Source organism: Betta splendens, chromosome 4, assembly GCF_900634795.4.
Source record: "Betta splendens chromosome 4, fBetSpl5.4, whole genome shotgun sequence".
In the NCBI taxonomy this organism is placed as follows: Eukaryota; Metazoa; Chordata; class Actinopteri; order Anabantiformes; family Osphronemidae; genus Betta; species Betta splendens.
The window spans coordinates 2360711-2375058 of record NC_040884.2 but is presented as its reverse complement, the minus strand read 5'-3'; the positions used below and the strand labels follow the sequence as shown (position 1 = coordinate 2375058).

At 48.5% G+C, this 14348-nt stretch overlaps 3 protein-coding genes across 4 annotated transcripts; 1 reads left to right on the top strand and 2 right to left on the bottom strand.

The window, feature by feature from the left end:
* Positions 1-31: 31 nt before the first annotated feature.
* On the bottom strand, positions 32-6007 carry mccc1 (methylcrotonyl-CoA carboxylase subunit). The gene is made up of 19 exons (XM_029146831.3): positions 5774-6007; positions 5324-5367; positions 5079-5218; positions 4909-5004; positions 4706-4827; positions 4480-4627; positions 4281-4402; positions 4049-4160; positions 3847-3928; positions 3649-3776; positions 3357-3540; positions 3006-3115; positions 2689-2905; positions 2521-2607; positions 1997-2046; positions 1783-1920; positions 1341-1448; positions 1121-1192; positions 32-1018 (listed from the first exon to the last, which is right to left on the bottom strand). Exons 1-19 carry the CDS (start codon positions 5827-5829, stop codon positions 884-886), a joined length of 2151 nt encoding a protein of 716 aa, XP_029002664.1. The 5' UTR covers positions 5830-6007; the 3' UTR covers positions 32-883.
* A 218-nt stretch (positions 6008-6225) lies between these two features.
* lamp3 (lysosomal associated membrane protein 3) lies at positions 6226-9885 on the bottom strand. The gene is made up of 7 exons (XM_029146837.3): positions 8319-9885; positions 7753-7839; positions 7492-7574; positions 7285-7410; positions 7125-7197; positions 6865-7035; positions 6226-6744 (listed from the first exon to the last, which is right to left on the bottom strand). The coding sequence occupies exons 1-7, from the start codon at positions 8377-8379 to the stop codon at positions 6605-6607; spliced, it is 741 nt and encodes a 246-aa protein (XP_029002670.1). The 5' UTR covers positions 8380-9885; the 3' UTR covers positions 6226-6604.
* A 201-nt stretch (positions 9886-10086) lies between these two features.
* kng1 (kininogen 1) lies at positions 10087-14229 on the top strand. Of its 2 annotated transcripts, none has more exons than XM_029146835.2 (9): positions 10087-10228; positions 10311-10402; positions 10811-10954; positions 11109-11225; positions 11298-11373; positions 12840-13006; positions 13087-13197; positions 13435-13533; positions 13746-14229. In XM_029146835.2, the coding sequence occupies exons 2-9, from the start codon at positions 10337-10339 to the stop codon at positions 14064-14066; spliced, it is 1101 nt and encodes a 366-aa protein (XP_029002668.1). In that variant the 5' UTR covers positions 10087-10228; positions 10311-10336; the 3' UTR covers positions 14067-14229. The 2 variants fall into 2 exon arrangements, with proteins under 2 accessions (XP_029002668.1, XP_029002667.1); XM_029146834.2 differs by having other exon boundaries at positions 10088-10228; positions 10808-10954.
* Positions 14230-14348: the final 119 nt, after the last annotated feature.

The window sequence follows — 14348 nt, the reverse complement described above, 5'->3', positions numbered from 1 at the left end:
GACCCAGACTCAGCTGCTCAACAATTAGGACTCTGGTATTACACTTTATTTATACATACTACAGTAGAATAGTATTAACATTTGTCATTACACATGTACAAGTAGATGGTAGTGGAATTTGTCTCATTTGCCCCATCCACTGAGGGAGCAGACAATTAAAGTGCCGGAGGCACGTGGTGTTTGGAATTATCCTGACAGATCAGGCCTTTATTTGATAGGACGCGAGGTGAATTTGGAGGAGGCCTCGATCACGCCCTAAACAATAAAGCCTGACACCTTCAAGCACTTGGGCATCAAGTATGACATGTCAGGAAGTGGTGTGTACTTTGTTTTACTTTATTACAGTATCTGATCAGTTTATCATCTTTTTAAAAATTGTACAGCTAAAAAATAATTCAGAATAAACAGACATTGATCAGTTTTAGTCCACAAGGCCTCAATGCACACAGTTAGTGAGCAACAAGAGCAACAAACCACGTGTTTGTTTAAAGCTCTCAGTGACTGAAATGCTGATTATTGAATAGACAGGAGTTAAACCAGGTCACAAAATGGATTGATACAAACCCCACACATCACAAGGATCCAACTGTTCTCTCATCATCACTGTTCAGTAAAAGTCATGTAGCCTCAAAGTTCAAATATTTATTATTATGAAGTTTATTGACTTGTTTATTGACACTATGACTTTTTGGAGTATTTGAGTTCTCAGGTTGATAGTTTGGGCCTAGTCCATTTCAGAGTGACCTGAAACTCGTGGTTTAAGTGCTGACTTGTATTTAAAGAAACATGGATCTACTGCTGGGCGTTCAAGTCCATTCAAATGGACTCACCCTTCAGCCATCAGACCCGTCTGATGCGTTTGTTGTCATTTTCTGGTGAGCATTTACTGGCTGCCACCAGCCCCATTGTCCTCCACCGCCTCCTCCATTTCCACCAGAGGAGCGTGTCGACTGGCCTGAGAGCCCTCGCTGAAGAACACCCTCTTGATCACGCCTGACTTGGGCGCCCGGATTACGTGCTGCACACACAAGGACAAATGACTTCATTAGACCTTCGTTGGCGGCCGACGGTGCGTGGATGCATGACTCCACAGGAGGGATGGTGAGTGAGAGGCCCCTACCTCCATCTTCATGGCAATCATGATCATCAGTGGGTCTCCAACAGTCACTTTATCTCCTGCCTTCACCAGCACCTGAACACAAGACAGCAGCGCATTTATCCAGCTGTCAGGTGGGAACTCCACTTTGTTCACCTGGTGATTTTTCCTGGTAGGTCCATGTATGATTGACATTTATTTTAATTTAAAATATTTTGGGTGGGATAAGTTCCACCAAACACACCTTCTCTATGGTTCCAGTCATGGGGGCCACAGCTCCACCCTGAGCCCCAGACGAGCTCACACCAGCCAGATATTTTGGTACAGGAACAGACACCTGTGAGCTTCCCTCCTGTAGCAAAGATGTGTTTAATGACAAGTGAAGTAAAGAGGATATGAGAAGGCTTTAATTTCCCTTGACAGGTGAAGTGTAATTAACGGCATTAATTAGCAGCTTTCACACAACTGCTCATTTGGATCAAAGCATTAAATCAACTGTAAACTGGACTGAAGCTCACTGGACTCAAACAGAACAAGCGGGTTTTCAGAGAGCTTCTGTTTCCTGCTGCTACTAATAAACATGATGAACATGTGCAGCGTAACTGCATCAGTTGAAATGTAGTGACTCCAAACATGTTCAGGCCGTTTAGCTCGTGCTCCACTGTCAACAGATGCCAGGAACATACCACAGAGAACAGATGCACTGTGTTCTCCAGAATCACCAGTTTGGGACGAGACCTAGCTCCATTGACGGAACAGTGGAGGAACGAAGCTCCGCCTTCCACCTCCACCTCCCCAGTCACGTGGTACACGTCCGCACCAATCTGAAATCACAGCGCATCGTTGGATGGATGTTTTAGGTCCTTGTCCTCAGCAGTGAAATCCCTCTTCAGTACTCACCTGCATACTGTAGCTGCCATCTTTGTTGTAGGTGACGACAACATTGACTTCTAGAGACAAAACAAAAAGAAAAGTTTCAGAGAAGGTCCGAGAGTCACTTTGGCCTCAACACAAGGTCTGTAGCTGAACATGATCATACATGTCGGAGCCGCTGAACCTATTTTAGCCTCTCCAATTATTCAAGTGTTGAGTCAGATCCTCTACAGAACTTTTGCTTATTACCACCACACACACAGCTCTAATGTAACACTAATTAACAAAGGTCTAGTGATGAACTCTGGTGAGAATATAATCACCAAACTCTCCTTTAACAGGTCAAAACTAGCTGCTTTTATAAAACACCAGAAGTATTTTCACGTTCTGATTTAGAATCTCATTAGAAAGAGTTATGCAGAAAATATGTAACGAAGATAAGCAAATACTCAAATTCTAGATCAGCAACACTGAACTAGATTTGTTAGACATTGCAAATCCTATCCTGTACACTAGGGGGCGTAAAACACTCACGAGCTGGCTCAACTTACTCTTGTCTCCCAGCTGTAGTGCCATGTTTCGGTTAAACTGTGTGTTGTTTCTCCAGGCGCTGCTGGAGCCAAATGGGGAGAAAGGGTCTAAAACATTAAACACAGACAGAGTTACGTCACTCAGCTGAAGAACCGGTGTGAAGCCCACACAAAAGATCCTCCTCGTACCAGTGGAGCGCTGTGTGAACTCCTGCGTATGCTTCCTCTCCTGCAAGAGCAGACCCAGGGCCGCCTGACAGATGGTTTCCCCAGAAGGAGCTCTTGGAGTGGGGAAGAGATCAGCATAATGCTGAGGAATGAAGCTGGTGCTCACATTTCCAGCCTCAAACTCTGGGTGACCCGAAAGGCTGAGCAGAAAGTCTATGTTAGTGTTGAGTCCGACGATCTAAGGACAGAAACACAAAAGAGCAGCAAATGTTAATAGATTCGAATGCATACAGAGTTATCGTTAATGAGCTGCAAAGCATCATGGGAGTGCGCCTTACATTGTACTGTCGTAAGCAGTACCGCAGTTTCTTCAAGGCAGCTGATCGGTCCTCTCCCCAAACCACAAGCTTAGCAATCATTGGATCATAGTGAGCAGACACTTCGTCCCCTGAAAACAAACAATAAAAATAATACATGAAGTTATTTTGTGGTCTGCTTCTCACACTTGATTCTTTTACATCTCTTTCTCAGTTTCATGTTTTTGTGAGCAATGATTCTACTGCAGCTGATGTGTAATACAGTAAGAGCCTTAATCCTTTAGAACACTGCATTATTGCCGTTATGCGAGGCCTGATAAACTGCCCTTGTAAACATAATCAGAGCATCTGATGGGACTCTGGAGGCTCTACCTTCCCTGACTCCAGTCTCTATGCGGGTGTGCTGGTCTGGTGCAGGGGTGGAGAGATGCAGCAATGGTCCCGCCCCTGGAAGGAAGTCATGGTTTGGGTCCTCGGCATAGATACGAGCTTCAAAAGAGTGCCCCTTTAGGATGATGTCATCTTGGAGGAGAGGCAGCCGCTCACCTGCTGCCACCTGGAGGAGAACGAAATAAAGCGCCGTCAGTTTCTGTCCCTGAAACTTCCACTGGTTGGAGGATACCGTTCCAAAGCAGCGGTTTCTTCCCCCTCCCTCCTGTCTCACCCTGAGCTGCCACTCCACCAGGTCAGTTCCAGTGATCATCTCAGAGACAGGGTGCTCCACCTGCAGCCTGGTGTTCATCTCCATGAAGTAAAAGTTATGCTGAGCATCCATTATGAACTCCACCGTACCTGCACACCAACGCTGTGTGATGAAAACAGTTACTGTGGCTGTGAAAAACTCTGTGTCTGCGTGTCTCACCTGCCCCTACGTAGTTTACAGCCTTGGCTGCTCTAACTGCAGCTTCTCCAAGTTTCCTTCGAACCTCAGGACTAATACCAGGCTGAAAGAAAACAAATAAGTGACAGAGGTTCAATGGTAAAAATAAACCCAGGTGTCGCATCCAGATGTTCTACACATCTTATTGTAGTGTTCCATTAGCTGGATCTGTACTGGTGCTTACCCCTGGTGCTTCCTCTATGATCTTCTGATGTCTCCTTTGGACACTGCAGTCTCTCTCAAACAAATAAACAGCATTACCATGCATGTCCCCAAACACCTGCACCTCCACATGTCTGCAGTTGACAGACAGATAGACATAGTCAGAGTCAGAGTCAGCACACATCATCTATATATTTCACATACATAGTGATTTTAGATATGTCTGCATTGGTGAGTGAGTGCATGAACATTACCTGGGGTCTTCTACAAACTTCTCAACCAGCATGACATCATCATTGAAGGATTTTCTGGCTTCTCTCCTCGCTGACTCCAACTGTTCCAGGAAGTCTGACTCTGACCGTGAGATGCGCATCCCCTACAACACACTCAAAGTTACTTGGCTCCCAGAAGACACTTTCTCAGTGTTAATTTGCCTTTTTTACACCATCTCACCTTTCCTCCACCTCCACGAACTGCCTTGATCATCACAGGATAGCCAATGCGAGCGGCCTCTGCTTGCAGTCGTTCATTTGACTGCTCGTCTCCGTGGTAACCGCCGATGATTGGCACCCCGGCAGCTGACATTATATGTTTTGATGTGCTGAGAAAATAAAGAGTACAAATCAGTTACCTGATACAATAAAGTTTTCATGTTTCATTTGTTACTGAGATGCGTCACCTCTTGATGCCCATGTCTCGAATGGCAGAGGAAGGCGGCCCAATGAAGATGATGCCTTCCTGCTTACATGCCTCAGCAAACTCTGTGTTTTCTGACAGAAACCCGTAACCTGGGTGAACCGCCTGCACACACAAGAAGGTTGGTCATCAATAGGAAAAGTGTAACATGAACAACAGTTGAGAGGCAATACATTAACTACTCACGTGTGACCCAGACGTCTTGGCCACTTTGAGAACCTTCTCCATAGAGAGGTAACTTTGCTGTGAGGGCGCAGGGCCAATGTGGTAGGCTTCATCCGCCTACAATTAAACAATAAAAACCCATTTCAGGCTGATGCAGACGCAGCGCTGTGGCAGGCAGCGTTCCTCCTCACCATGGCGGCGTGCATGGAGTGTCTGTCTGCGTCGCTGTACACAGCCACAGAGCGGATGCCCATCTTCTTTGCCGTGCGCATCACACGACAAGCAATCTCCCCTCGATTGGCAATCAGCACCTTCTCGATCCTTGCAACCCCTAAGAAATCCAAAAAAAGGCCAAAAAGCATGTGCCTCGGAGTCTAAAAGGACCAGAATAGAGACAGACAACACAACTGATGACTGAAGCCTTCCCTTCACTCACCTCCTGAAGCAAGTCTCACGCCCCTTTTGGTCCATGATAATTTTCTCAAAAGGAGAAGAAACAACAACAACAGCCACTTCAGTGACATTTAGAGTTTAATTTTCAGATGCACATCACATCACCACTGACCCCAGAATACGTAAATGTCACACTCTGGTCCTACAGGTACAACAGTAGGTTAAGAGTCCGCTGCGTACGTTTAACTTCAGCTCAGCTTTATTGATTCAGTGGCTCGCGAACTGAAACCCATTTTGTCAACGTGTTGATATTCAGCAGTGAGTTTTCTCAGGTCAGGAATCGTGATGACCTGTAAGTTAAGCTGCAGCTTTAGCTACACACGTTAATGTGGCGAGCTAAAGTCAAAGCAGAGCGCTGTAAGCTAGCTAACGTGTGCTGGCGGCGCGTGGCGGCCTTCAGGTCAGCACACAGCACAAGTGTTCATGTACTCACTGTGTAAATATCCTCAGTCCGTGCAGGGTTGGAAAACTCAGAATGACTGCAGCCATTGCTACCAGCTGCTACGGCTAACGCTAACACTAGCTGCTAGCTAGCTAAGCGTCTCAGGCTGGAGGAGAGAATGCGAAGCGATAATTATCTAATCAGTTGATATACGCTCCGTTCAAACAACAGCGACGAACTGATTTAACCTTTGTCAAAGACGAATCAATGGGGACGTGAACATGTTTGAACCTTTTAACTAAGATAAACTTTACAATCTTGTAAAAAATTGCATTATTAATATTACTGTTTATGACCTTTCCAAGGACTCGTAGTTTCGACAGCCAATCGGAAAATTAAACAGGGAGGCGGGGAGGAGGCTGCAGTGACCAGCTCCAACCAGCAGGGGGCGGGCGGCATCTATCACAAGTGGATGAGTAGAGAACATCACATGAACACAAAAATGTGTTTCATGGTCTTTATTATAATCTGATGATAACGAATAATATAATAAAATCAGGTCAAGTTATTTTGTGTAATTGCATATTACAAACCAATGCATGTGTGTAAAATAGATGATTGCCAGTGACAACATACTTGAGATCGGATTTAGATGTAATTAAGGATGAATGATATGAACAACTTATGTGTCTATGTGAGTGTGTGAACCATGACTTTTAAATAAATGCTAAACATGCAATAAATTAGAGCTGATCAAATAAACAGCAGAAAATAAGATGAATGAAATTTACAAAACCTCCACTGTGTCACAGATACAAAAGGAATTTTGAATATATTTATATGATGAACCAAATCCTCAATAAGCACTAGCTGAGAACCAGCTCAGATCCTGTCGTATCCTGATCTGTGGCGGTCCCTAATGAACAGGAATGTCAGCACAGCGATGAGGGCGAGACCCATCACTGTGGCCCCAACGATGACAGGGATGACTTGTTTGTTAAAGTCGGCCCAGCACTCAAACTCTGCAACACAACAAGAAAGAATACAGTGAAACTGTCTTAAATGGTAAAAGGCAAATATGACCACTGTAGAGATGAGAATCTGTGGTTGGATGTAAATCCATATGTACAGTCGTCACTCACCTTTTCCAAACTGTCCATCAGGCAGAGAAAACGCCTGCATCTGCAGAGGAACGAGCTTGACCTTCAGCTGAGGCGACAGCGAAAGCTCGTTCTCCGATTGGCAGGTGAAGCTCTGACCTTTCTTTGTCGTGAACAACCTCTGATGATCCAGCAAACCCGAGTACGTCTGATCTGCGAGGGAGGAAACATGGGACACAGTTTGCTGGTCATTCTTCCAAATGGACAAGGGCCATGTTGGCTGCTTCTTGGTGTGGACGTACTGGGACACGTCTGGCAAACAGGCAGAGGAGACAGGTGAGCTGTGAGCTTGGTGACGTAGAAACAGCTGGTTTCCTGCAAAAGGAAAGAAACAGAAGGGCCGGATTCACAAATGTGTGTGTGCAGGTTGTAAATGTGCTATCAGCCAGGACTGTGCGGCACCTTCCTGAAGCTGAGCTGCAGACCGGCACCATCATCTGGCAGCGTCAGGGAGAGAAGAGCAGCTCTGTCGTCACAGTGACCGGTGGCCGTGACCCTGGAGGGGTCCAGGTTGAAATACCAGCTCCTCTGAGGCCACACAGCGACACAGATCAGAGGCTGAACAGCGACTCAGAGGCTCCTTGGATGTGACTCATTTATAACGACTACCTGCTTCTCAGTGATGATGTATTCCGCTCCCATGGTGGCTTTGATGCAGAGTTTCCCCTCAGAGCTTTTCACCGTGTAGGTTCCTGCACAAATGACACGTCTCATCAATTACTTTGTAATGATTGATGTGATCACAATCAGCCTATTGATGAACTCTCAGTTCTCTTTAAGGTGCTGCATTTAAACACAGACACAGTAAACCTGTGTAACAGCTGGACGATGTGATCTTTGTCCTAAATCTGATCTTGGGTCAGTGTCTACCTGCTTGAGGAGCAGCCTCAGTGGGCTGCAGGACCGGTCGGTGGCGCAGCTCTGCAGCAGATCTGGGGTCTGTCTGGAGCTGGAAACCTGGTGGAGGAAGGAAGCGGTCAGAGGAGGCCACAGCTGATCCAGGAACAGTGGAGGAAGGAGACCAGATCAGCACCAGTGACGTGTGGCCTTCTTTCTGACTGCACATGTCTCATCTGTGCACTTTAACCACAGAGAGCGCGATGTGTGGAACGCGTGGGACCACCGAAGACCGCTCAAGCTTCGACCAGCGAGTGGGAGAGGAAACCAGAACAGTCATTTCTCTCACACCGTGCACGAAGCTTTCATTTCAGCTAGATGCTAACAAATGCCTCTGATCGCCACACACTGGGACGGTGGAGCCTGTTAGCCAGAGTGCTTGAAGAGTTGCATTACCTACAACTTGTGTCATTATGGGAACGAAAGCACCAGATAAAACCTGGGAGCTGAACCTCCTCGCTTTTGAAAAGTCTCCTTCATGTAATGTAATGGCTGAGTTATAGTTAGGCCGTGTTTGCATGGTGCATGGTAGGACTCACCTGCAGCAAAAGCAGCCAGAATGATGAGAGACCGGACAGAGACCAGAGCCTTTAGCATCATCGTTAAAACGAACAGAATGAAAGAGAACCAGAGCCTTTGATGAGAGGAAGAGCAGCTCAGCCGTGGTTCGGTCTGTCACACACCTCAGCAGCTAAATGACGCCTTCAGAGGAAGCAGAGCGTCACTGGAGGTGGAGCAGAGCTTGATGCTCAGAGGCCGGAGTGACACCTCTGTCAAAAACATCACAGGATTCCACCAAATGTGAAGAGACATCAGTGCATGAAGCTTTGAAATGCTGGAAATGATGAATTCCAGCAACTTCAAGCAAACACATCCCAGCGAGACATCAAGATAGAAAACATTGTTATGAAACAATCATCAAAAATCTGCAACAAATCCCAAAATCTACAGGAAAACAAGAAGCCTCAAATCTCAAAAAGCCGCAGGGCTGAGTTCAGTCAGACCCTGAAGCTGCATCTGTTCTGGCTTCATCCTTTCGGTTGATTGTGAAGCAGCTGGTTTCCTTTTCATGTCAGGTGTCAGAAAAACGTCAACCACATGTTCAATGGTGTTTTTTGTGCATAAGCAGTGGAAACAAAATAACACATGTTCATCACTCGGGTCCTTTCTTTTTATCACCTGCCTGCCCTCAGTTAGTCACACAAGTTTCACATTCATTTCATATGAAACATTGTAAAATACTGTAGCTGTTTATTTTGATACAAATTAAACATTTAGTTTATAACCACATGTTCTGCTGCACAATCCTTGTATAGAAAGCAATAAATTAAATGTCATCTTGGGATTTGAAACATTTTACAGAACAAATAGTTGCATTTTGTTACAAACATACCTGAGATTCCACAGAAACATGGAAAAGAACACACACACACACACAAACTCAACCTGTCCACCAACTGAGTGACTTTACACATATGTTTAGGATGAACTAAATAAAAAGTAATAAACCATTAATCAAGAGGAGTATATAATTGTCTTATATACTCCACTTGTAACAACTGTCCATCACAACACGGCATTCAGCGTAATACAAGCTGCTTGTTGAACTGCTGGACAGGACACATTATATATAATACACATAGACACGCAGTATATATTTGCTGTCTGATTCATGCACCAAACTAAAAGGCCACAAGGGGGCAGACTTTACATTTTCATATAACAAAGTGAGAGTCAAATTAGGATTTTAAGTCCCAATCAGCACGTAATGTACCACCGTCTGCGCTTGTGTGTCTTCTGACGCTGGGTTAGAGTGAAATGTGTCCAGCTTGAGCGTCGTCCTCCGGCCAGAAGGACCCGGGGTTCATTGGACACGTGAGAGGATAAAGGGCTGTGTAATGTGTAACATGTTGTCATCAGTCTGCAGGTAAGTGTTTGTATGATCCATCTACATGAGCCCCTGACAAGCAGTGGTGTTTGGACTAAAGGTCGACGGGGACAAAGTACCAGTAAAACACACAAAGCTCACTGATCAAACAGCTGCCGTGGACCCACACTGTGGCGTTTTGGGGTTTTAGCAGATGAGAGGGTGACTCCTACTTTAACCTGAGGTGTGTCCTGAGGCAGGACAGTGTGTGAGCCCCATGGTTGAGCGTGTGGGCGGCTCAGCTCGGGTCCAGACGTGTTCTGACCCGGGCGCGTATTGACGGGTCTGGCAGCACCGCAAACACAGCAGCAAATATTGACTCTCCTTTTACCGAGTCTGTGCGTGCGCGTCCTCCGGGCGTCCGTGCACGCGTGCGCCTGTGACTCATCGACGTCCTCAGGATTCCCACCTCCGCTCCGAGCAGAACTTCGCTCAGTCGTTCATCCCAGCGCCGAGACAAGTCGGCTCATTCTCTTCAAGCCAGCGGGATCAACGTGAGCCGTCCAGCTCCAGAAGCTGCAGGTCCAGGGACTCAGTGCACAGGCCTCACACACTGACTGACCCAGACGCACACCGTGAGTCATATATTTTGTTTGCTTTGCAGAACACCTGGAACATCAGGATCAGACCATGAGGAGCCGAGTCGCGCTGTGTGCGCTGGCGCTGCTGTGCCTCCACAGCTCCGTCTTTGGGCAGGTAGGGTCCGTTGGAGTCCAGGGGTCCTCGTTGTATTTTGACAGGTTTTATGGCATTAAGACCTGAAATAACGGGGATGGGATCATGAACTTACTGTGATAGAAGTTCATGTATCAAGTGTCATGTTTGATGCAGCCTGTATTTAAAGTAATGACAACCAGAACCAGTGACTGTATCACACAAATGCTGTGGTTTTATATTTTATATTATGGAAGTTCAGTATAAACAGACTCAAGTTAATGCACCTACACCAGATTATGAATCCATCATAAGACAAGACTTGATTTAGAGCCACTAATGACCAAACTGCAGGTAAAGTAACGCAGACAAAAGTAGTGAAGTTGATGTCAGCGTAGCAGAGAGGTCAAAGGTCAAACCTGACTCAATAGGTTTTGTGTGGTCCAGGAGGTCGTGGACGTGCAGCCTGGCGTCCTGATCTTCTGTGACGACCCGTCTGTAGAAAAGGCCGTGAGCAGCGCTGTGACCAAGTTCAACGGGAAGCTGACCAGCGGACACACGCTGGCCCTGTTCCAGATCCTGACGGCCAGTAAGGTAGCGGTGACCAGCGGGACGCACACAAACAGGACTTCCTCCCATTCAAACACGAAACGCAGCTCAGGCGTCCCCTCTGCAGAGCTGCTTATAAAACAGGACGCACGCTACCGTGACCTTTGACCCCTGACACTAACTGACGGCGTCTCTCCAGTCAGAGAACGGCGCCAACTCCGTGTACTCGCTGCAGTTCACCACCAGGAGGAGCGACTGCCTCGCTGAAGACAGGAAGCCCTGGAGCGACTGTAACTATCTGCCCTACGGACACAAGGTGAGAGCCGCCGTTTCTGCTCGGCTCACGGTCACTGAAGCCACGTGACAACAAGCGCTGCTGTTTCCTCAGGCTCCGATCTCATGCAACGCCACCGTCAACATGTCAGACACAGAGGCAGACACTAAACAGGTGGACTGCCTCGTTGGTGAGTGAGTGAGTGAGTGAGTGAGTGAGTGAGTGAGTGAGTGAGTGAGTGAGTGAGTGAGTGAGTGAGTGAGCGAGTGACTGAGGGAGCGAGCAAGTGAGTGAGTGAGTGAGTGAGTGAGTGAGTGAGTGAGTGAGGGAGGGAGTGAGCGGGTGAGCGGAAGAGTAAGTGAGTGAGCAAGTGAGTGAGTGAGTGAGTGAGAGTGAGGGACTGAGGGAGTGAGTTAGTGAGTGAGTGAGTGAGTGAGTGAGTGAGTGAGTGAGTGAGTGAGTGAGTGAGGGAGTGAGCGGGTGAGCGGAAGAGTAAGTGAGTGAGCAAGTGAGTGAGTGAGTGAGTGAGAGTGAGGGACTGAGGGAGTGAGTTAGTGAGTGAGTGAGTGAGTGAGTAAGTGAGTGAGTGAGCGAGTGACCGAGGGAGCGAGGGAGCGAGCAAGTGAGTGAGTGAGTGAGTGAGTGAGTGAGTGAGTGAGTGAGGGAGTGAGCGGGTGAGCGGAAGAGTAAGTGAGTGAGCGAGAGTGAGCGAGAGTGAGTGAGTGAGTGAGTGAGTGAGTGAGTGACTGAGGGAGCGAGCAAGTGAGTGAGTGAGTGAGTGAGTGAGTGAGTGAGTGAGGGAGGGAGGGAGGGAGTGAGCGGGTGAGCGGAAGAGTAAGTGAGTGAGCAAGTGAGTGAGTGAGTGAGGGAGGGAGTGAGCGGGTGAGCGGAAGAGTAAGTGAGTGAGTGAGTGAGTGAGAGTGAGGGAGTGAGTGAGTGAGTGAGTGAGTGAGTGAGTGAGTGAGTGAGTGGGCAAGAGTGAGGGACTGAGGCAGTGAGTGAGCGAGTGAACGCGGCTGCTCTCTCTTGACGGACGACTGGCCCTCGTTTTTGCAGCTGCTATTTAGACGCGTTAACGGCTTCGTTAAAGTCCTGCCGCCGGTCATGTGACCTCTCCACCGTCAGCTGAGCCGTTCCTACTGTCGCCAGTCGTCTCCGTGAGCTTCCTCGCAGCAGGATCTCTGGCGTATTGACACACTCAGAGATAGCGAGGACGCTGGGTGCAGAGGCTGAGGCCGTTGTGTAACATCAGCGCAGCCTCACGTACGAGCTCCCGCCATAAAAGGCAGCGGCCGAGTCTAGACTCTAATGCGTTTGCCCACGACTGCTGACCTCCAGTAAACAGCTGAGGTCTAATCCTGCCTCCAAAAGGCTCAGCTTGGAAAAATTATTAGAGCATTAAAGGAATATTGGACGAGCAAACAGTTCGAGGCACATGTGCCACACATGTTTTTATTATAGTTCTGAATCCAAAGTGATGCGACGCATTCAAACCGCTGACCTCAGCGACCTCTGCTGTCGCTGCTCGAGGCCGTTTTCACTTCAGGAGCCGTTTGCGTGGGTTCCCGTCGTCCGACAGTGAGGCCGAGCGGCCGTAGGAAGCGCTGACTCGCGCTGCCTGTGTGTGCGTCATCTTTCCCTTCGTGTGTGATGAAGACCACGTGACTCCGGACAAGGCTCCCTGTCTGGGCTGCCCCAGGGAGATCGACGAGAACTCGGAGGACATCAGAGTTCCTCTTTCTGCCTCCATCTCCAAGTACAACTCCATGTCCACCCACACGCACCTGTTCACCCTCAACAACCTGGGCCCCGTCACCCAGCAGGTACCGTTCGGAGCGGCGCAGGGCACGGCCCGCGTCTCTGGTGCTTCTGCTCTGAGCCGCCTGTGCTCGTGTCCCTGCAGGTCGTCGCAGGCCTCAGGTACAAGATGAGCTTCGACATGAGGAAGACCAAATGTGCCAAAGCCGAACACAAAGACCTGAACGAACTGTGTGTCTTGGATGGAGAGAAAGCGGTAAAGATAAAACCAAGCAACGTCACTGCTGCTATTATGGGATGTCGATCCAGCCCTGTTCACCCGGCTCTGTGTGTGTGTGTGTGTGTGTGTGTGTGTGTGTGTGTGTGTGTGTGTGTGTGTGTGTGTGTGTGTGTGCGTGTGTGTGTGTGTGCGTGCGTGCGTGCGTGTGTGCGTGCGTGTGTGCGTGCGTGTGCGTGCGTGCCTGTGTGCGTGTGCGTGCGTGCGTGCGTGCAGGAGTTTGTCACCTGTAACTCCATCGTGGACGTCGCGCCGTGGAGATTCGAGAACCCAGAGGTCCAGTTAGAGTGTGCGGACGGTGAAATGCCTGTTTCGGTGAGAGCAGCGTTACTTCACCTTTTACAGCGTCACAATCACTTCACACCAGACAGGAAGCGCCGGGCCTTATGACAAAAACTATGATCATACAGATGGAGTGAAAGTCACTTCAGTGTCAAGAGGCAAAATTTGAATTTCTCTAAAAGTTTTGCCATAAATGCACCACTTGTTGCAGTAATTCAACTCATTCTTCAATCACTACATTTCAGTTCAGCCGGCGTCGTCCTCCCGGCTGGTCTCCACTCAGGTCCATTCTGCGGGAAACCCCCCCCTCCTTTAAGAAGCCTACGGCGGCACCACCTGTGGCCCCTTCAGCGGCTTCACCCAAGAAGGAATCCTCCGAGGAGGACAACACGGGCTCCAAACACACGCCCCCCACGGCGGCTGCCGAGGAGCTGAAGAAGAACCCGTTCCACTGCCCCTCCAAGCCCTGGAAGCCCTGGAGCCCCGTGGAGCCCCCCCCCCCTGGGGCCCCCACCCAGGCCAGCACCACGGCCACGGCGGCTCCGCCCGCGGACGGCCAGGCGTGAGGCGCCCACCGGCCGCTCCAGATGCTCCACACACTCTCACCAACACCAGGGCGATCAAGGAACAGAGCAAAGGGAAGGACTGACAGCTCTGCACTCATCCGTGTGGAATCAGTTTCATGGGAAAAGCAACGATCACATTTTACAATAAAGGTTGTTGGTTTTACATGTGGCTCGGCCTTAATGCACCAACGCGCTCATCTACCTGAATGGCTCACACACAGTCACAGCACATGGATTCAGGACCTTTAAATGCTGTGAAGTCACATTAATTACGCAAATCAC